General features: G+C 37.9%; 1 protein-coding gene across 1 annotated transcript; it reads right to left on the reverse strand.

Annotated features, from left to right (window-relative positions):
• Positions 1-718: 718 nt before the first annotated feature.
• Positions 719-23,089, reverse strand: LOC106057469 (sodium- and chloride-dependent neutral and basic amino acid transporter B(0+)-like). The gene is made up of 16 exons (XM_056007974.1): positions 22,982-23,089; positions 19,625-19,705; positions 17,413-17,611; positions 15,727-15,858; positions 14,849-14,976; positions 12,140-12,336; positions 10,472-10,610; positions 9,243-9,377; positions 7,899-8,002; positions 5,993-6,117; positions 5,092-5,204; positions 4,294-4,422; positions 3,565-3,664; positions 2,938-3,044; positions 2,238-2,423; positions 719-1,399 (listed from the first exon to the last, which is right to left on the reverse strand). The coding sequence occupies exons 2-16, from the start codon at positions 19,694-19,696 to the stop codon at positions 1,238-1,240; spliced, it is 2,028 nt and encodes a 675-aa protein (XP_055863949.1). The 5' UTR covers positions 19,697-19,705; positions 22,982-23,089; the 3' UTR covers positions 719-1,237.
• Between the last annotated feature and the right edge of the window lie 759 nt (positions 23,090-23,848).

A 23,848-nucleotide genomic window follows, 5' to 3' on the forward strand; every position in this document is an offset into this window, starting at 1 on the left:
CTTTAAAAAAAATGAAGAACAACTCCATACTTGCAACTATATCTCTCATTAGTGTAGAAGTTATTTTCCTTCTCGACCTCAACAAATTAATTAATTACCAATAATTAATTGGCTACTTGGGTAATTTTAAATGCTTCATGCTTTGTTAGATACAATAAATAATTGTTTACAGTTTCAATTCGAGCCGAGAATGGGTATGGGAGATATACTGTGTTTAATTATCTAAGAGGGTAAAACCAAACATATTTAGCCATATCTGTGAAACCTGAAGGATCAATTTCCCTTGCCAGTATCAAACAAATTAATTATTAAGTAATTAAGTTATTAATTGACTAATTGGTAAATTAAAAAAAAATAGATTCATGTATTGTCTTCGCTATTGAATAATTGTGCAAAGTTTCAATTCGATCTAGAAATGGGAAGGATGTTCTAACTGTTCACCACACAGACGGACAGAAAGACAGAGTGAGCTGATGTAAGCTTTGTAAAAAAGTTAGAACTCCTTTCAGACCTTTCATTCAATGGGGAAATTATCTGTTTTATGAACCACGGCTAACGAGGATGTGACACGGACAGCACAATGAACAATCACCTTCCCCCCCCCCCCCCAAGGTTGCCTCAGCTGGACACATTGGCTAATATGTATTACATTGCAGGAAAAAGATATAATTACATTTTCGTTAATTTAGTTTATAGAATAATAATAAAATAATACTAAGCGAAGATAAGCATCGATTCCATTTGGAAACAATGGGGGAAAAAAAGTCTACTTAAAGTTGTATATTTTTTCTACAAATAATATATGTTTTCATCAGAAGATAAGAGCCTATATTTAAGTATTATATAAAAACTGGAGATCTGTTACTAAGGCAGCAGACTACATTTTGAAGACAAGAAGTCAGTCTACTGCCGAGGACAGGCGTATACAGAGAAAAGAGAACTAAAAGTGACCACCGGCAGACAACAGTCATATCTTCTCTGGAAGTAGCAAAATATTCAGATCACAGCTAGGACTGCATAGTCACGTGACATACTGCAAACCTCCTTAATCTTCAGACTCCAAGACAACACTTTGTATTTATATTCATAGTTGGCAATTATAATATTTGCATAGAACACAACAGAATAATTCGATCAACTAAGACATGCATACAATTTTCATCTAACTGAGACTAATGAAGTTTACATTGAAAATATCGGGGTTGTTTTCCCCTTGATAACTTTCATGTTTTTAGGACTAGACGATCTTCTCTGGACTATCTCGTATGACGGTTGCGTTGTCGTAGGATAATTTTTCCATTGAAAGATCGTCCGAGTTTTTGGCTTCGTTTCGAATCTTTCTAGCAGACTTGTCATTCGGCCCCCAGTCAGGGGACGGTGAAAACAGAAAGTGAAGTCTCTGTTGAGTAGGATAGAGTATGACAGTGCTAAATTTAAATAATATTAAAAACAATGGAGTTAAGCACTACATCTGTATTAATATAATCATTTCACTATAGCACATAGAAATATTATGTCTAACATAATTGCGCAGAGTTAAAAGCTGATCACTTTGTACAGATGTAAACATATGGTTGGAGTTTTATAGATGGATTGCTACCTGATCTTATGGTATAAACTCGGAACTGTCGTCTCGACTCGATGGATCCGGGTTCTAACCCACCGCCATCACCCATCGAGATGAGGAGGCGGGGGGGGGGGATGCGGACATAGTCTGTTGAAGTATTTACTACTTTGAACTTGAAATACAATGTCAAGTTAAAATGTAAATAATTTTTGATTGGTCTGTAAAACTAGGTGACAATTTTAATTTATCTGAAAATAAATCATAAGTGAAATAAAAGTGATTCTGAAGAATCAACCAAACACCAAACATAACGAATAAGAATATAGAGAGTAATTCTTGTCATGTGTTTGTGGTGTCAGTATTAGAGATCTAGACACATGGAAACATTGTCATAGTTTTCTATTCTTTCTTTCCTTTGTAGATATTATAATCAGTAATTAATGGCTTTCCCGTTTCAGATTTCGTTCAGTATTTCGTGATACCAAATTATAGGTTATAGTTATAGAAGAGTGTAAAAACTTTTCTAAGACAGAGTAACATTAAAGGTGGACGTTTCATTCAGCTTACAATAATATTAACAACTAAAAGGTTACAAGTGGGTAACTAGGAACATCCAACACGAGTCCAGTGGCAACAGAATATCTGTCACTAGTTTTTTTGGTATACTTACACTTTTAAATGTTGTGACTGAAGGGTCACTGAAAGACTGGATCAGTCTCCAAATGAGTCCTAACGGTATAGGACACAGCACCAAACTCAGCAATGTCCATCCTATACTCTGTGCAAAGTGAGGGTAGGGCGTACCGTCGCTGTAGGAGGGCGGCTTGTATTGGACCATACGGTACAGGAACATCAGCTGAACGTAAACAGCAGCAATTTATTGAGAAGTGTTTACTATTTGTGATGTGTTGGAAACTCAAAGCTCTGATTACACAGAAGAAAATACGTCTAGTGTTAGTTTAGAATTAGTTTAGACCTTGGTTCAGAGTTAGTTTAGACTTTGGTTTAGAGTTAGTTTAGACTTTGGTTTAGAGTTAGTTTAGACATTGGTTTAGAGTTAGTTTAGACATTGGTTTAGAGTTAGTTTAGACATTGGTTTAGAGTTAGTTTAGACTTTGGTTCAGAGTTAGTTCAGAGTTAGTTGCAGATTCTTCATAATAAATTGTCGCTTAAAAAAACCAACACGAATAGTTCATCCATTTCTCTAATCAGCAATGAGAAGCCTTTTTTTCAATGTTGTTCTGTTTTTGCTTCATCCCTAACCATAACTAACCATAATCACAAAGCTAAAAACTCTTTGTGCATGTTTTTTATCAAGAACAAATACAAAAGTATTAGTGATAACTTTAAAAAATGTGCTGTATACAAACCCCGATAAGAAGAGGCGCCGTTACTGTCCAACAGAAGACCCAGTAAGGCCACCCATGAGGCCGGGACCCGAGCATGTACTGAATATCTTTTAGAAACCTCATGGCTCCTAAAGTTTAAAAAATGGCCAAATATTTTTATATGACGACAAAACTTGATGAAAAAGTCAAACAATGTAAAACTGTAACAAGGTATTTCATCATAGTTACAGGAAAAATTAAACGGTATATCATCTGTTCCACTAAATTTGGAAAGCCTCTAGGACAAAACACTGAACCATAATCTTCAAATACAAAAACAAAATCTAATAAAATACTCAGAAAGACACAAAGATAAAGGCACATTCCTCATTCCATATGCCAGGACAAATTTAAAAACAATGCTCCTTCCTCCCTAATTAGAGCATGGAATGGGTTGTCTGAGCTAGCCAGGAAAACCAGTGACTTGGCGGAGTTTAGGTCATTGGTTAATATTAATGACTAAATCCATGACGCGAAGGACGTAATCATCTGCTTTTTTTAAAGTAACGTCTGTATTATCTAAGATAAGATAATATAAGACGAAGACCCTCGAAGCTATTACCATCCACATGACTGATATGACTTCCTGTAGACCCTGCATGTACTCACCATACACCCACATGACTGATATGACTTCAAAGCAAGACACAATCAGCAAGGCAAAGTCAGATCCATAATGATCCATGATGGTCACCACGTAGTCTCCTCCCTTGGGAGGACAAAAAATATTTGTCTTTGAAACAGTTTTAAAACGTATAGATAAAGGCGTACATATTGTAGTGTAGACACATAGATGTCTAGATAACATTCCATTCAACAAACATTGAAAACTTTATTTTGATAACATTTTGAGCTATTCAAATATCACTAATTCTGCTACTAAATAGAGTGTCATTAGACATCTAACTAGTTGGAGTTACACATCTTGATATAACTTATTTCCCTTCTGAAACTTGTTTACGAAATAAACTCACTATTGCTGGATGAAATGATAAAATAATGTTTAGTTATTTTTTCCATTTCAAAGTGAACATGCTAATAATAAAAATAAAAACTACTACTAAATTCATAATGGGGCCTGGTGTCCGAGTGGACAACCGCTTGGCTTCCGAACCGTGGGATCTCGAGATCGAATCCCGGTTAGAACTAGAATTTTTAACTTCGGGATTTGTGACAAGACACCCCCCCTCCCCCCGCCGTCCACCCTAATCTAATGGATACTTGACAAACGTTGGGCAAGTGAAGCTGCCACAGGACATCCTCGTTGACTGTCGGCTACGCAAAAGAGCTTATAGTTCAGCATCCAACAGCTGGCAAGATAAGCCTTAAATTACTCACCGGACATGTACAAGGTAGAGCCATCAAGAAACAAGCACAGCTCAGACCTATGCAAATGTAAGTTTTATATTTTTTCAGCTTTGGGAACTCATCTTGTATACATGTGATGACTGTCTCCAGCATGCCAAACTACAAGAGAAACAAACATTCACCTGTTTTAATGTTGTAGAATATTCTAGAATCTTGATAATTTCTTAATCATACAAGGTACATGTACTACATGATATAACTTGTTGGTTTTCTGCAGATCAGCAGTATGTTACCTTCAATGTCAATTAACAATACTCTCAAAATGCAACGCTCGACAAACGAACAAAAAAACAACAACACTTTTCTAAGGGAAATAGCTCTACATTTACAACTCAACTGTATATCTCAATAATGTAGAATTCATTTCCCTTTTTAAATATCAAACACATTCACTTTCACCTATCCTTTGGTCTGCTGGACCGCTGGGGCACCACACAAGATCTGTCAACCCTCTTTCTCCATTCTTCTGTCATTTGTCTTTGATACAATTTCATTCTGATGTTCTTTAAATATTGATATCTGCCTGGGAGGACCACTTCGGGGGGGGGGGGCGATCTTGAGTTTGTATTTCCACACATTCTGTCTTTGTAACCTTTGTTTTTAAATTTTATTCATAAATTGTCTTGGCCAATGAATAATTGTGCAAAATCTCCACATGATCCAAGAATTGGAAGTGTGAGAAATGTACTCCTTATGACACTACAAAATGAACCAGACAGAACGAACTGAGTTGATGTAAAAAGGTTGTAGAATTGTTTTTGCACTTACCTCCGAGTCCAGTCCCAGAGTAAACAGCATAAAAAAGAAAAGAACTGACCACAGCTGTGAAGGGGGGAGATTGGACAAAGCTTCCGGGTACACGACAAAGGCCATACCATAGCCTGTGTATAGAGAAACGTATTTAAATGAACTGTGACCTTTCAATATAGAGTCCTTGACATTGTTAGTTTATCTATTTATTACTGATTTTATAGGATTATAGCCCGGGCTGGCCTTGGGCCGATTGCTTCATTTGGGCCCCGCGTTTGGCAGGGGCCCCGCAATTCACATTAAGTATATCACTATCAGTCATGGATCTCGTCACAGGCTTTTATAAATGTAGGACCTAAAGAGTTAGGTATAGATTTAAGTGCTGATAAAAATTGTTTTATTATACATGAGCTGGATAGGACACACCCTGCGAAAACCAGCTACCAATGTTGCAAGGCAGGCACTTGACTGGAACCCACAAGGAAAGAGGAAAGCGGGCAGACCCAAGCAAACCTGGAAGAGGTCAGTCATCAGTGAAGCTGAGGGTACTGGAATGACATGGGAGCAGATGAAGAAAGCTGCTCAGAACCGAGTTCAATGGAGAGGTGTGGTTGCGGCCCTATGCTCCCCTGGGAGTACACAGGATTAAGTAAGTAAGATGTTTGTTAAATAATGTAATATTCAGTTAATAGTTAGAAATTAAAATGCTATGGGCAACATTATACCACCTTCCACATTTTGTCTTTCGGGTAGAGAAACAATGTAAGCTGATTGTAGGAATTTAAAAAAAAGGAGAATGACTGTAAACAGTCATTCAATTGACGTAAACTATTAATGCCTGAAAACAGTATCTGTTTCCGATCCCCCCCAAAAATATAAATTATTTGCTAATGCGTGGAAAGTTCAACTCATGGCTCACCACTTTTGGCAACTTCGGAAACCTTCCTGCCTGTGGCTTTGGCCATGCCGCCAAATGCTGTGAAGACGACGAAGCCAGCAATGATGCTAGTGATCATATCTGTCAGGCTGATGAGCAGAGAGTCACTGGACAGACACACAAGTTCATTTTTAGCAACCGAGGAGACAATATGTTATACCTGATTATAAATGAGAGTAACTATTGCAAAATCTAGGTTAATGATATTTGAATAAATGATGACGTCGTTTAGGTTCAGAGAATTGCTTCAATTCCATATCCTTTTTTCTCCCTCTCTTTGTCTTTCTCTCTCACACACTCTCTCTCACTCTCTCTCTCTCTAGCTCTGTATCATTTCCATTTCGCTTTTTTTTTCATTGTGTCTGTCTTTCTCTTTCTCTCTCTCTCTCTCTCTCTCTTTGTTGCTCTAGGCTATTCTTGTCTCTCATTCTTTCTTTTTCACTGTCTTCATTTTGTTCTCTTACTATCTATCTTTTTTTCTCTCTTTCCCTTTTCCCCTTTATTCTATTTCTCTTTTCTCTCTCTCTCTTTGTTGGTCTAGGCTATTCTTGTCTCTCATTCTTTCTTTTTCACTGTCTTCATTTTATTCTCTTTCTATCTATCTTTTTTCTCTTTCACTTTTCCCCTTTATTCTATTTCTCTTTTCTCTATTTCTCTCTTCCACTCCCTCTTCCTAAGTATGCACAGGTCCACACTCTTAGGCGTCTCCTACCTATAAACCTTGTTTGTAAACTTGTTGTAGCTACCAAACATGATGATGTCTCCTACCTATAAACCTTGTTTGTAAACTTGTTGTAGCTACCAAACATGATGATGTCTCCTACCTATAAATCTTGTTTGTAAACTTGTTGTAGCTACCAAACATGATGATGTCTCCTACCTATAAACCTTGTTTGTAAACTTGTTGTAGCTACCAAACATGATGATGTCTCCTACCTATAAACCTTGTTTGTAAACTTGTTGTAGCTACCAAACATGATGATGCCTCCTACCTATAAACCTTGTTTGTAAACTTGTTGTAGCTACCAAACATGATGATGTCTCCTACCTATAAACCTTGTTTGTAAACTTGTTGTAGCTACCAAACATGATGATGTCTCCTACCTATAAACCTTGTTTGTAAACTTGTTGTAGCTACCAAACATGATGATGTCTCCTACCTATAAACCTTGTTTGTAAACTTGTTGTAGCTACCAAACATGATGATGTCTCCTACCTATAAATCTTGTTTGTAAACTTGTTGTAGCTACCAAACATGATGATGTCTCCTACCTATAAACCTTGTTTGTAAACTTGTTGTAGCTACCAAACATGATGATGTCTCCTACCTATAAACCTTGTTTGTAAACTTGTTGTAGCTACCAAACATGATGATGTCTCCTACCTATAAATCTTGTTTGTAAACTTGTTGTAGCTACCAAACATGATGATGTCTCCTACCTATAAACCTTGTTTGTAAACTTGTTGTAGCTACCAAACATGATGATGTCTCCTACCTATAAACCTTGTTTGTAAACTTGTTGTAGCTACCAAACATGATGATGTCTCCTACCTATAAACCTTGTTTGTAAACTTGTTGTAGCTACCAAACATGATGATGTCTCCTACCTATAAACCTTGTTTGTAAACTTGTTGTAGCTACCAAACATGATGATGTCTCCTACCTATAAACCTTGTTTGTAAACTTGTTGTAGCTACCAAACATGATGATGCCTCCTACCTATAAACCTTGTTTGTAAACTTGTTGTAGCTACCAAACATGATGATGTCTCCTACCTATAAACCTTGTTTGTAAACTTGTTGTAGCTACCAAACATGATGATGTCTCCTACCTATAAATCTTGTTTGTAAACTTGTTGTAGCTACCAAACATGATGATGTCTCCTACCTATAAACCTTGTTTGTAAACTTGTTGTAGCTACCAAACATGATGATGCCTCCGAACGACACTCCCAAAGAAAAGAACATCTGACCAGCTGCTGCCACCCAAACCTGGACCATATAAAAACGGATTTATTGGACTTTCTACTGCACAATAGATCTAGAGGACAATAAATGCATAGGAAATAGAGCGGTTAGTATTTAAGTGTTGTTGTTTTTTTGGAAACTCCTATGGAACTATTTTGAGGCTTCGTGTTTTAAATATTTTGATTCTTATAAACAAACAAAATTCCCCTCATCAAACAAAATGATTAAAAATAATAATTAATTTTAAAAAATATTTTTTTTATCGATGTATGTTTTTTAGGTACAATACATAGTTTGCAGGACACACATTTGAGACCCAAGGAAACGCCCTTGCAGAAAACAGGCGTCGGCGACGATAAGGGTGTTTAAATATACCCTTCGCCAGACAAAGGTTTTGTCTGCATCAAGTTTGTCAGGAAATTTTAGTGACACAAAAAATCTTTTTTTTTTTCAATTCCTTCTTTCAGCTGACACTTTTGCAATTGTCTGAAACATTTTGAATATTTATTTTTTTGAAATCTTTTCATTTTTCTATCAAGCAAACATTTTGCTTTTATAAATCTTGGAGCTTGACAAAACTTTTTATTAAAATTTCAGAAAGATGTCATCATTAGTTACTTTATTAATAAAAAAAAAAACAGATTACAGTTTGAGCAAATGGGACACAGACTTATATTTTTTTTCTTTTCACAGAATATTAGTAATATCCCTTTAGCATATGGCCACCTCCATGCAGAGTATGATATATACATAATTAATTTAACATTTGAACATAAATTATGTTTTTTGATGTTGCTTGCTTAACATAAGCGAGCGCGTGGTAATCTGACTATATAATTTTGTGGGGCGCACTGATTCTCTCTTCTCAAATATTTTGACAATTCATAACTCATTTTAGTCATTGAATAAACGTTTAAAATCTTCCATCACTTTGTAATATGCATTATGTCACATTTTCTTCCAACAGGTATATCTGATATATTAACCACTGCTTATAGTCTAGGCCTACTTGCAGTGCTCTGCTTTCAAAATGTTTACAATCTTTGTTTTCAACTCTTGACAGAGTCACTAACTCGTGTAGGCAAACTTTTGGTCTCAAAATGTAAGAAAATCGTAAAAAAAAAAACAACAACCCAGAATTTATTAAACACACACATACACATCTACAAACGCCCATGATAAGGGCGAAACTTCATAAATATCTTTAAATAGACTTCACTTCATGTCACTGAATACTCTTCTCTTAGAAATCCAATGATCTCACCTGCAGGTCGGCCAGTTTCTTCCATTCAGGTATGATGAAAAACTCCACACCTTCCTTGGCCCCGTCCAGAAGACTTCCGCGCACCAGTAAAATCAAAAGGATGACGTAAGGAAATGTGGCGGTGAAATAGACAACCTAGAGTGATGACGTCATTCTTGCCATTAATCACGCTTAGCATAAACACAAACTAATTAAAGTCTATATTACAATTTTGTACAAAAAAAAGTTTTTTGAATTATGATTTCTTAATAATGATGGCTTCAGTGCTGTCTGTGTCGCCTACATGTGAAGGTCTGGTGTAGATCTACCTTATTTTCTTATAGCTTAGTTTATAACAGAGGGCAAGGTGGCTCAGGGATAGGCTTCCTAACAGAGGTGGTCCTGGGTTAAGACCTGGAGATAGGCTTCCGAACAGAGGGGTCCTGGGTTAAGACCTAGCGATAGGCTTCCGAACAGAGGGGTCCTGGGTTAAGACCTGGCGATGGGCTTCCGAACAGAGGGGTCCTGGGTTAAGACCTGGCGATAGGCTTCCGAACAGAGGGGTCCTGGGTTAAGACCTGGCGATAGGCTTCCGAACAGAGGGGTCCTGGGTTAAGACCTGGCGATGGGCTTCCGAACAGAGGGGTCCTGGGTTAAGACCTGGCGATAGGCTTCCGAACAGAGGGGTCCTGGGTTAAGACCTGTGGAGATAGGCTTCCGAACAGAGGGGGTCCTGGGTTAAGACCTGGCGATAGGCTTCCGAACAGAGGGGTCCTGGGTTAAGACCTGGCGATAGGCTTCCTAACAGAGGGGGTCCTGGGTTAAGACCTGGCGATAGGCTTCCGAACAGAGGGGTCCTGGGTTAAGACCTGGCGATAGGCTTCCTAACAGAGGGGGTCCTGGGTTAAGACCTGGCGATAGGCTTCCGAACAGAGGAGTCCTGGGTTAAAACCTGGTTTTAATTTTTGGATCCTTAGTGCTCTTTTGAGAGTTCACCCAGCTCAGTGGTTCTCAACCTTTTTAGCTCCGCGACCCCCTAACACAACTTTTCACTAGGATGCGACCCCCAGGTTGAGAACCCCTGAGCTCTAATATGTACCTGACATTAGTTGGGGATAAGTAAAGCAGTTGGTCTTTACGCTGGCCACATGACACCCTCGTTAACTGTGGGCCACAGAAACAGATGACCTTAACATCATCTGTCCTATAAATCGCAAGTTTTCATAGGGGAATGTTATTTTATTACCTACCTTTCCCGAGCTCTTGATGCCTTTGATAAGACAGAAGACGACAATGGTCCAAGACAGGATTAGACACAGCACTATCCTATACAGAGGAGCCCCCATGCTGCTTGGCTCCATATCTGAGGATATCTGTATAACCTCTTTACTTGAAGAGACAAAAAGACAATTATAACAAATTGACTAAGTGTCTTAAATTATAAATCACACCAACAGTATTTTTTTTATGTAACTAAGAAAAAGAAAAACAAATCAAAACACCAACGCACCATGGGGAATTTCCAAGAATGTCAAGGACGCTCAAACGAACTTCAGGGTTATAATATTATTAAAATATAATTGAAATATAATTGATCTACAAACGGAAAAAAATACTTAGAAAATTTGATTTAGAAGAACTATAAAACGCAAAGCTGAGGATACTGGAATGACATGGGAGCAGATGAAGAAAGCTGCTCATTACAGTGTTCGTTGGAAAGGTGTAGTTGCGGCCCTTTGCTTCCCTGAAGTTACACAGGAATAAGTTAGTGAAATATGCAAACATAAATTATTATAACTTTAGGAAACAAAAAGCTTGGCTGATCAACCCTTCATTATTCTGTACAATAGATTCACCAAAACGTTCATCATTTATTTAGGTCTTTAGCCTTCATAGAGCTTCCCCAATAGTTCTATACTCTTAATCTTATGTGTTTTTGCTTAGGTTTGGAACTGAGATTTTCCTAAAATATAATAGATGCTTATTTCACATGACTACACATACCTAATTTGGATTGGAAGACATTGCTATTATATATGATTATTTGTTTATTTGCTCTTCACAATATCAGGCGTTCCTTCAGAAATGAAGATTTCAACCTCCTAGACCTTGTTGATGTCTAAGAGCTGAGCCGAAGGCTCTTCGAGCTCTAAGTTTGAAAAAAAACCTGTTTGGACGCCAAACAGTAAAAAAAAACAAACCTGTGTGAACACACAGTTCTGTTTGGGAGAGACCCTAGACAATGCCTATGTGAGGCATTGCTGTTGACCGATGCGTTCGGCCCCCGACACGTGGACTAGAGACACGGCCGAAGGCCGGGAATGCACCGGGGACTTCTGCCATTTTCCTTCAATGTACCAAGCTAACTGTGCGGGACCCGCCATTTATGTAACGGTCCCTTTGAGGAACAGCGCATGGATTGGTGACGTGTTTGTGGGGACTTTGTTACAACCCCGCCCGTGCAATGGGTGGACTCTCGTCTACCCGTGGGCATCCCCACGGGAGTCCTGTGTTGCTACCCATTTCGCCTAGCCACTTCCTCAAATGGCCGTTTCCACGCGGGCGCCACGATGAGGCAGGGCAGCGTGCCCGCGACCTCCTAGACCTAAACATTCAGTTGTACAGCAGAGTTTAAAAGAGAAAGTTACGTTTGAAAATGACAACAAAACAAGGGACATAACTCCTAAACGAAATGTTTGCGTCCATAGGATTACATTTTTATTTGTTCGTACGTTCTTACTTACTAAAACATTTCCAGTATTCTGTTCTAGACAAAGATCTAGATTTATATCCCTATTTAAAAAAACAAACAAACTGTATCATCTCCTTGGAAGTATTCTGTTCTAGACAAAGATCTAGATTTATATCCCTATTTAAACAAACAAACTATATAATCTCCTTGGAAGGTGTTTACTCACTAGAAGTAAAGTTCCGCCGAAGATGTTCCTACTATTTTTGGTGTACAGCTCATGTTGAAAGGGAGAGAACTGTTGTCTATGGTCGAGTTACCTGTACATGAACACTTGCCTAATTCCTGGTTCTGTGTCATGTTGAGTGTACATGGAGCAGGGCTGGGCTCATATTTGGACACACAGTTATAATCTCGGATCCACTCCTGTAGAACATTGAGTACACGATAGAACTTTTGAGGCAGAATACGGCCCTGTTTTTTTTTTTTTTTTTTTGTTAAGACTTGACGTTACAGCACTAGCTGCAGGCAGCTAATCAAGCCTATCCTCGTAGTCAAAGACTCAAAAAACCAAAGATTTACTGCTGCAGGGGTAAACGACTGTATAGAAAATACGAAAAACATGCATATATGTAACCCTGCCGGACCAAGTAAAACAAAGGACGTTTGGGCCACGAGGCCTTCATCAGCTACAAAACAAACAAAAAACTCCTCTACTATTACAGTTAAATTCGCCACTGATCTTGATGGTCATTTTAGGACAGGAGATGGTGGGGGTGGCGAGCGTGTGTTAGCAGGTCTGACAATTACGTCGCTTACATGGCCAAGTGCCAGGTTCACTTGAAATGTTGTGGAGTTTAGTGTGTACTATTATGTCTTGTAGGTTTTGGTCTCGCCTGAATACTACAAGAGGTGGGAATGACCTTCAAGATCAGTGGCGAATTTAACTGTAATAATAGAGGAGTCATATATGCTATAATATGCTCAAGGTGTCAGATGGTCTATATTGGAAACACATGCAGGACCTTAAAAACACAACTCCAAGAACACCATTCGTAACTTTGCAACTAAGCCCGTCTCTATCGATTTTAATAACACACATCATAGGGGTACCACCGACCTCCTCGTCACTGCTATACAACAATGCAATGACAAAAACACCCGTCTGCAGATCGAAAACAAACTTATTTACATGTCAGGCACCCTCCAACCTAACGGGATCAACAACCAGCACACTTTTATTTAATACGCGATGGGCACTAACACTACGGTACCCCCTTTTCCCATTCATCTTTGCCTGACATCTCCGCCCCTTTCCGTTTTCCCGCGCTTTTACACCAGCGTAGCTCATTTCTTTTCTGCCTCGATAGAAAACAACATCGGACAGATAAGTTAACTTAAGACTATTTTGTGTTAATTGTTTTTTATTTTTTGTTTGTTTTGTAGCTGATGAAGGCCTCGTGGCCCAAACGTCCTTTGTTTTACTTGGTCCGGCAGGGTTACGTATATGCATGTTTTTCGTATTTTCTATCCTCGTAGTCGTATTAATTTTAATTCTTTTCTTTTTTTGTTTAGAGCAAATTAAATACTTGACTTAAATTAAATTAAATATTTACATATTTCAATTTCAGTGTAGAAATACTTCTCAATTTCTTTGTTTTTTAAATCTATTAACTCAGAGACTTGTCATAAAGAAGTGTTCGTTTCAATATTATAGTTTGACTTCTCAAGCAAAAGAGTTTGAGCCAGTTCGGTATAACTTGACAGAATCTTTAAACGTGACTCTAGAGTTTCAAATAATCAGCGTTGTATGACTATAAAGTTTATACTTTGGTGCCACCAACGAATCTCCTACGTAGCTTGGCGTTGCTAAAATTATAGCCTTGTATTAAAGACCGAGGTTGTAATTTTAGCAGCATACTTAATCAGCGACGTAAAATTTGGCTAGAGATTGCTGTCCGGTCGTATGATATGCGCTCTTGTACGCCGTGTTGATCGTCATGAGTTCTAACCCCGTCCGACCCTATCCCCGTCCACCCCTATCCCCGTCCGCCCCTCTCCCCGTCCGCCCCTATCCCCGTCCGCCACTATCCCCGGCCGATCTGCGGAAGTTTGGGCTTGGCTATAACCTTCAATTCTTCAAGGAACATCCGAAAATGTAAAACAAACAAAATAGCATCGATCGCTGTGAATGCCATTTTGTATTAGTTTGTTGCAGTTAATAGGCTTCAAGTTTTTAAAGAGACAGCAATGGTAAACCAACGAAATCAATGACGTCAACAGAAGAATGACAGAAAGTAATGGAGTGAATTTAGGTTGCCATTTTCTTTTTATAATTGGAAATTGGAACCTGGAATCTGCAAGGACACGGATCTCAAAAAGGCTCTACCGCTTTTCCTAGAAATTTGACAGTTGACTTCTATCTTTGGGAAAAGAATTACTAGCTAACTGACCACACTGGGGAAACACTAGTTTGACCGTTATAATTTTTTTTCTAAATAATAATAGACATACGTTTATAAGGAATAAGAAATGTGCTGAGCGTCTGAGTAATTTACTTGGTTAGGTTTCTGTGTTTGTAAGCCATGGTTCTGTGTTTATGTATTATAGCTATAGTGATATAGTTCCACCTTTTGACCACCCTCCACCTTTTGACCACCGTCCACCTTCTGACCACCCTCCATCTTTTGACCACCCTCCATCTTTTGACCACCGTCCACCTTTTGACCACTATGAAACTTTCGACCACCGTGAGCCTTTTGACCACCCTCCACCTTTTGACCACGGTCGACCTTTTGATCACCGTCCACCTTTTGACCACCCTCCATCTTTTGACCACCGTCCGTCCTTTGTCTATAGAATATAATAAAGTAAGCGTGAACTAATAGAAATTTTAAAAAAAGAAGTAAAATAAGAGTTCTATACCGAAAGCGATTACCTCTGAACATTGAGTCCACGGCAGTGTTTCCTGCATGGAGGCGAAGAAGTAATAGAGGGTGTAGGCCATGATGATGTTGTAGTAGATGGAGACGATGAGGGAGATCATACACATGGAGACGCCTATGCCTGGGGATAAAGCCATGAGGTCGTGAGGCTGATACCATTCAATGAGTAGCACAAGAGTTTAAAAAATGGAGGCGTTAAGATAAAGAAACAAACAAAAAACACGTTTGAATTAAAAATCAATACTGTAAATCCTCTAAATGTTTCTAAGAGTGATACAGTGTGCATCTTTAAGTAAATTATTCTATAAACTAAGATAAACATATTTTACATAAACATACAATTCAGTAACCACATGCGGTGAAGAGAGGTCGTGTGGGGCACCGCAGCTGACTGTTTTTATTGATGTGTGAATTAGGCAATAAAAGCTCTGTAGTGTTTGACCCTCTTACATACTTTGTTTGTACATTTCCCTGGCGAATGCCTTTTAATGTATTTATGTACTTAAAAAAATAAATTCGTTGTGCTGGCCACGTGACACCCTGAAAGGGGGACTTTCTTTTTTTTTTTAGTACTTAAAGCTTCGATTTAGTTGTTGACTCACGAAACCTAGTGTTTTGAAATATGGCGTTGTATTCACCACCAAACATCCGAGTCATTAAAATCTTTAAGAGCCAAAGCTCATTCTTGCTTATCCGTTAGTCTATCGAGCTTAAAGATGCCAAACCTTGACACCGATCGGGACATCAGCAGTCGGCTACATTGTATTTTAAACACTTGTACCAATTCCATACAAAAACCTTATATAGAGAGTTCATTGAAGCAACAGACCATGTCAACTGGATTTAATACGGTGGTAGGTCAAACTGTTACCTTTAGCGGCAGGATTCATTCTCCAGACTTTAGTTGGTCCACTCCCAGAGTACTGACCCATGACCAGTTCCATGAAATACATTGGTTTACCAATCAAGAGCTGAAGTATGATGTAAGCGATCAGGAAAGCCGCTGGTACAAAAAAATAAAATAAAAACTAGACACATGAATAATGTTTTGAATGTCAGGACATTAGTAGAGGCTTTGATTAAGCAATCGGAAGTTAAAGTAGTCATGTAAGTGATCAGAAGGTTTACTGCCCTTAGTTGAATCGCAGCCATTAGATATCTATTCTTGTATTTAGGATTGCTGCCTGGTCGTGCGGTTTGCGCGCTGGATTGGCGTTCAGATTTATCGATGGTCCAGGGTTCAAACCCTGCCCGCTCCCATCCCCCGTCGTCCTGCGGGAGGTTTGGACTAGGAAGTAATTATCTTCAACTCTGAAGGAACATCCGAAACATGTAAAACATTTATTTGACACTACATCTATATTACTATATAAGTCTGGTGTTTATTATTGTACTAGCCAGATATGACCCTCGGCCCTCGGGCCTTAGTTTGTGTATCGTTGGATATAGATCTATGTCAAACATGGAGTGATGTTGCCTTAACACTTTTAAAATTTTCCCACAAAAATGAAAGTAAACTATGAAAATGGGCTTTAAGCATTTAGCCGACGTATTCATAAAGTAAAGTTCCCCTTTCAGACCTTGTGGTCTATAGGGCTGATGATGTAAAGGTCATCTGTTTCTGTGGCCTACGGTTAACAAGGGTGTCATGTGGCCAGCACAACGACCAACCGCCTTTACTTTTCCCCAACTAATGTCAGGTACCCATTAGAGCTGGGTGGACTCAGAGGCGCCCGAAGATCCTGAAATTAAAAATCCCAGTCTTCACCAGGATTCGAACCCCGGTCCCCGGTTCGGAAGCCAAGCGCTTTACCGCTCAGCCACCGCGCCTCCCGACGTATTCATAGATAATAGAAAATACTTTGAAAATGAGTTTACCCCAGTTGTTACAAACTTTTGTTCTTCTAATTAGTATATCTAAAATTCACCGCTAGTATCTAAGGAACACGTATGCCACGTTTGATCAAAATTGGTCGAACGGTTACGATTTCAATATGTAACATACATACACATATATTCATACATACTCCTTACAATCAATTAAATATATATTTGATTTTTTTTAGACTTACAAAAGAGTGGAACATTTAACGCCGAGGATAGAGATTAAACCTATATTATGTTTCACTAAATTGCCGTACCAAGATAAAGTATTATGTTAAAGAAGAAACTTCATCATCCTCACAGAATGGCACCCAATGCTTTGCCCTTAAAAAAAAAATCAGTAAAACAAAAAGAACAATAAAAGAATGCTATGTGAATCTGTCAAGTATTTGGTAGGCACCATTCGTCAAGGATAATACAAAAACTTAATTAACGTTTGTAGCTTAAAGAAAACACGAGAAATATTCTTGACATAGATCTGACTTATCAGTAAACCAAAATTAACATTCTGTTAAAATTATGATGTCAAGAATGTAATTCAAAAAACAGAAGAAAAAAAAAAACACTAAATGTACCAAGCAGCAATGTCAGCTGAACTAGTCAGAAGAAGAGGAAAGAGGAAAGAGGAAAGAGGAAGAAGAAAGATAATCATATGAATAGGAAATGAGCTAACCTCCGCCATTGGCATAGGCAAGGTAAGGAAATCTCCAGACATTGCCCAATCCCACAGAAAGCCCGATACACGACAGGATGAACTCCGCTTTGTTGCCCCATTGTTCTCTCTCTTCTTCCGTCCCTCCAAAGTCTTCTGCAAGCTCCGCCCTTGAGTCATTGTCACCTATGTGGCCAGAGTCTTGACTAAAGCTTGTTTGCTGAAAGTACACACACACACAAAAACACACACACACAGTGAATGAAATGAACGTGAATGACACAGCTTCACGATGACGTCATGTCAGTCATTAATTATATTCAGTTAATTAACCTTAACCTTTATGTCGGAGTGTAACGACATTCTTCTTGTATGGTAATGTCTCATTTTGTTATAGAAGCCAGCTGTGGGTCTCACAGTTAATTGTTTTCTTGAAACGAACACAGAGAGGGCTTCTAAAACTGGTTCAAGCCAACACAAAATGTAACAATAGCAAAAAAAAAAAAGGTTACCAAGACAATTTGTGTGGGAACACAAACTCAAAATTGGCCCCCAAAGTGGTCCACCCAGGCAGGTAAAAAGGCAGGTTTAAATATTTTCAAAATTAATATCAGAATGAAATTCTATCAAAGGCAAATAACAGAGAAGAATGGCGAAGGAAGGTTGACCGATCTTATATGGGCAATGGTCCAGCAGACCAAGGGATAGGTGAATGTGAAGTTAGATGTGAAAGTGGCCTAACAGATGTCATATAATGAATATCTAATTGATCTAATTGTTTGTAAAGGCCAATCTCTTAGTCAAAGCCTCAAGAAAAAAAAAGTAAAAACATCAAAGCATAGCATATGGTGTAGTGCTGTAGTGCAAGCGATAATATGAAAAACTACTTATTAATTGTCGTTTCAAACTATGTTCAACTTATATGCATATTAAATAGAAATTTTTTCTTTAAAACAAAAAATTTGTGCGTGTGTGTGTAAATTTAGTAGTTAGTATTACAGAACTTACATAACCTAGCCATACATTTGTAAAAATAAATGTGTTTGACAAAAATCTAAAACCATTTGAATAAATGTGTTGTAAATACAGTAAATAGTCATCTCCCGTTCTTAATAGCCTCCCGTGTTAATTAATATTAATAGTGGATAGTTGTAAAAAAAATGGGGTATATTTATGAAAAAACTGTTTGCATAGTTGATTTTTTTAAATTTAATTTTTCGCTTTTAGAAAGAAAAAAGTAGACGTTGCATCTGAAAGATCTAAAATATCATGATGTCGGATTATTAATATCTTTTCTGGTTTACGAGATCTAAACCGGACGGACGGACCACATAAAACTAAGAGCGTCTATTCCCCTTTCGGGGGCCGCTAAAATGTTTATATGAGATTTCATTGACAGTTGATCCGTAAGATTTTTATTGCTTTAAGTGGAAGTGGTACTTCAATACCTATAAAATGTTTTCTAATGTCATGGTCTCAGCCGCAGACAACCAGTTTAACTCCTGGCCTTCACTTATCAACAACAGGAGAAAGGAAAATGGCAAGCAAGTGATGCTTAATCCACTACGCTTCGGGCAGGTCTGGCTTGTTAGTCTTGACTGAATACCGACGTACGTTAAAGAAAACTGAATCAAATTCTCTGCTGCCTTGCGGATATATCAAAACATTAGAAAGTTTTCAGAAACAACACTGAGGAAAAAATGAGAAGTCGGTGATCCTTATGCATTTGGTTATCTCCCCGGTATTCTCGGCCTTTGGCCTCGCTTCTAACTTAACCATCTTGTGATAAGAACCCTTGGTCATAGGGATACAAAAATTCAAATCTGCTTGGATTTGTCAAAGGCAGTAGTCTGCTCCGACATGCAGATGGAGGCAAGCTTCTATAGGTCAGGAGTTCTAAGTCTTTTACTTTTAGGAGAATTACAAAGAATTAATCTAGAAGGAACTAACCTTAAAGGAACTAACCTGTGCAGACATAATAACAACTTCACCACACAAACATCATCTATGCTTCACGAGAGTACTACCAACATACAAACAAATTTAACGAAATAGCAGATTCTGTTTTACTTAACTTCGTATATTGTCCAGGACGTGGTCAACTGACCACACTAAGTTGTGTATTTCACCCACTTTACAGCAAAAACATGTGACCTAACCCTCGTATACAGATTCGTACGTTGTCCGTGGCGCATACATTTAGAACCAGGTTTCTAAGATAAGAACGACTTACTTTGTCAACTGACCCAGGAAGTCCATAGGTGTCCGTGTGCCACACTTGGTAGGATCCTTTCTTTGTGGTCATTGTGGGAAGCTAAAAATAACACACGCAAGTTGACATAGAACATCTAAAACAAGAATACTCTCTTTCAAAAGACAATATCTGCTTTAGACAACTTCTAGTGCCATTATTTTGATGGTGATAAGTAAAGAATGTTAGATTTCAAAAAATGGAACAAATTTTTTGTTTTCCCGTTGCACCCCCCCCCCCCCCCCAGTTAAGCAAATGTCTAAATCCACTAGACTTTAGAACCTTCTAATGATAGGCCTTTAGATCTACACCTAGAAGACGATGCGCAAAATATTATTAAACTCTATAATGAATAGATCAACATGCGGGACTACCTGAAGACGTAATCTATCCAAGGTAAAGATTCTTAGTCCTCTAGCCAAATTTAAATTATAATTTTTTTATACTTAGAAAACGTATAACGGTCAAACTAGAGTTTTTCCCAGTGTGGCTAATGAGCTAGCAATTCTTTTTCCAACGATATACATCAACTGTCAAATTTCTAGGAAAATCGTTGGAGCCATTTTTATGAGATCCATGTCCACACAGTTTCTTTTTGTGTCCACACAGGTTCTGCCCATGAATGTGCGACCTGAATAGTAAGCTTATATGCCCCAAACTTTCGTGTGTACACAGGGCAAAATTTAACATTGTTTGCTTTAGACAAAATATCTAGGTCAAGTGTCGATGGAGAGAGACGCTATTGAACAGCGGGACGAAGAAAGCTATTATCCTATCTTTTAAATTAAAGACTTTCCTTCATAAAAGAAAATAAATCTGTCCTACGCTTATCCATGTGTTAGTTAATAGGTTAATTAATGTTGCAGACTTCTAAGTCATTTCATTTCCTGGCTGATTCAGGCAACCAGAAAAATGAAAATGCCGATAGCTCTGTTGGTAACTGTGCTGGGACATCAAGCAGACTTTACCGAAGTACAAGTTCGATACCTGTTCTTTTTTTTTCAACTTACAAAACAAAGGCAAAAGATCATCTAAAATCGCTCGTCTGACATATTATACATATACAGTAGTAGCCACAAAGTCTACAAAATCTCTTTAACAATGATAGGCTATTAGTTTGTTATTAAGTTACCACGAATGCTCTATTGAACGAGAGAGCACTTATATCAATTCGTCCTTGCTAATGGAATATGCTTATGAAATAAAATTGGTTCGACCAGAAATAGAATATGCATCCTCTGTTTTGGACCCGTCAACTCAAGAAAGTATTAAACTGGAACAGACACAAAATAGAGCAGTGAGATTCATAACTAACGAATATTCACATTTGACTAGAGTAACACCTTTAGTAAAATCACTAAATTTAGAAAGCCTTCAGGAGAGAAGACTCAAAAGAAAAGTAGCAATTATACATAAAACACTGAACCATAAACTTGAAATACAAAATAAAATCTAACAAGGTTACAAAAGACAGTTTGTGTGGAAACACAAACTCAAAATCGGCCCCCGAAGTAAAATGTTTATACATAATTCGGATAATCCTTCAGAGTTGAAGATAGTTTACTTCCTAGTCCAAACCTCCCGCAGGACGACGGGGGATGGGAGCAGGCAGGGTTTGAACCTTCGATCGTCGATAAATCCAAACGACAGTCCAGCGCGCAAACCGCACGACCAGTGGTCCACCCAGGTAGGCTTCAATATTTTCAGAAAGAACATCCGAATGAAATTATATCAAAGACAAATGAGAGATAAGAATGGAGAAAGAAGGTTAACAGATCTTGTGTAGTGCCCCAACCGTCCCGCAGATCAAAGGATACGTGAAAGTGAATATAAAGTTAGATGTGAACCTGGCCTAACTAGTTTGTGGTCTATAGGGCAGATGATGTAAAGTTCATCTGTCGTTGTGGCCTACGGTTAACGAGGGTGTCATGTAGCCAGCACAACGACCAACCGCCTTTGCTTTTCCCCAACTAATGTCAGGTACCCATTAGAGCTGGGTAGACTCAGAAGTTGAAAATCCCAGTCTTCACCAGGATTCGAACCCGGGACCCTCGGTTCGAACTAAATAAATTAATTTCTTTGAAAAGGCTCAATCTCATTTTCGAATTCTAAAATAAAAATTAAAAAAAAAAAAAAAATTCCGCTATATAAAAAAATGATCACGAAAATGATGTTTATAAGATTACTATTCGTCTTAAATTAGGTGTGACATATAATGCATACTAATTAGCTTTTTCTTATAAAAAAACTTCTTGCATAATTGATTTTTAAAAATTAGAATTTTTGCTTTCAGGAAAAAAAAAAGTAGCCGTTGCATCAGAACTTTGAATGGTCTAAAATATTGTGAAGTCGGATTTTCAATATCTCTTCTAGTTTACGAGATCTAAACGGGACGGACGGACAGACGGACAGACGGACGGACAGACGGAAAAACGGACAGACATTTCGCACAAAACTAATAGCGTCTTTTCCCTTTTCGGGGGCCGCTAATAAAATACTCTTAAAGACACAAGATAAAGGCACATTCCTCGTTCCATATGCTAGGACAAATTTGTACAAAAGCTCCTTCTTCCCTAGTGCTATTAGAGCATGGAATGGGTTGCCTGAGCCAGCCAGGAAAACCAGTGATTTAGCAGAATTTAAGTCTTTGGTTAACATGCATGACAAGATGCATGACGCGTAGGACGTAATCATCTTCTTTTGTAGTATGGTCTGTATTATATAAGATAAGAATATAAGTCTACTCAGAGAGTTGCTCCCCTTGTCCCATTTTAGTTTTCTTCATCCCATTTTACTCCTCCACTGAACGAACGGTGATGTCATTTCAAACAGAATGTATAAACAGAACAATAATGACTTGATCTTTCTGAGTAGTTTATTAGCTTGTATTTTTTTCTATTTGTAAGTTATGGTTCTATGTTTTATATAGTATTGCCACTTCACCGTTTAGTCTTCTGTCCTGAACGGTCTCAAAGTATTCTTAGTCAAAAGTAAATATTTATTTGTACGAGTACTTTTTAGGTGACATATTTTTTTTTATTTTGCATACGGATTTTATAATTATATATTGAGAATCAAAGCTGACCAATGGGATAATTCGAACCACTATTTCATTCACAGTGAATATATTATTGTAACGGCAATTAATAGTCTAGATAAACGTGTCAAGGTGTATAAGAGAAGTTTGAATCAAATGCTCCAGAAACCTAGTCATTTCTCAATGTGAGAAAAAAAAGTTAATCAATAACACTTTCTTTTTATATAACTAGTAATCCATTTCGAAAAAAAAAATAATAATAATTTCGAATCCTAATCAGACAACCTGTTGTTACAACATACACTTTATAATTTACAGCTTTACACTTAGACTGATGAGAAACAAATTGAATAAAAGAAGCAACTCGTCTATATCTCTAGCTTTAGCTTTAAACCGTGTCGCTTCACCTGAGAGTTTCATCGTGACTCGAGATCAGGAATTTTTTCCATTTGACACCAGGTAAGTTAGGAAAAATCCCCACCCCCATCCCCTTTTTTTTATTATATAGGCCCACTTATATATACACACACACACACATGAACATACACACATTCGCATTTTTATCTGTTCACTATTTGTCTCTTTCTCTCTTTTGAGGACCTAGACGTGTTGATGTTTTGATCAGTGAATTTTAGTGTGTGGTGTGTGTGTGTGTGTGTGTGCATGTGTTTGAGTTTCTACATGTTTCCTGCAGATAAATAACCTTTGTTGAACCTCATATACGGACACGGACATAGCTAAATGGGGTCGTTGAAGAGGAACGTGTGCATAAACTACAAACTTTGATTTTTGCTGAAGTACATGGAAATTAGTTGCATTGATACAGGGTACATGTATATGATACTTAGTTATGTTCTGTAAATGATACACTGGTGATGCATACAGATCACATAGCATGATATAGAATACAGATCACATAGCATGATATAGAAAACAGATCACATAGCATGATATAGGATACAGAGCACATGTTTTGTACAGACTGAAGGAATTGAAAAGAACGAATCATGTTGACCGTTTATTTTGATAGTAAGCTATCGAATGTCTTTCAGATCCGTTCAAATGATTTGGTTGTATGGGGTCTAGGTCTACATTGGATGTTTATTTCACTTCATATTATGTAGACCTAGAATTAAAATTTAAGTTACATCTTATCCAAAAAAAGAAAC

The sequence above is a fragment of the Biomphalaria glabrata genome, chromosome 13 (genome assembly GCF_947242115.1).
Source record: "Biomphalaria glabrata chromosome 13, xgBioGlab47.1, whole genome shotgun sequence".
Classification (NCBI taxonomy): Eukaryota; Metazoa; Mollusca; class Gastropoda; family Planorbidae; genus Biomphalaria; species Biomphalaria glabrata.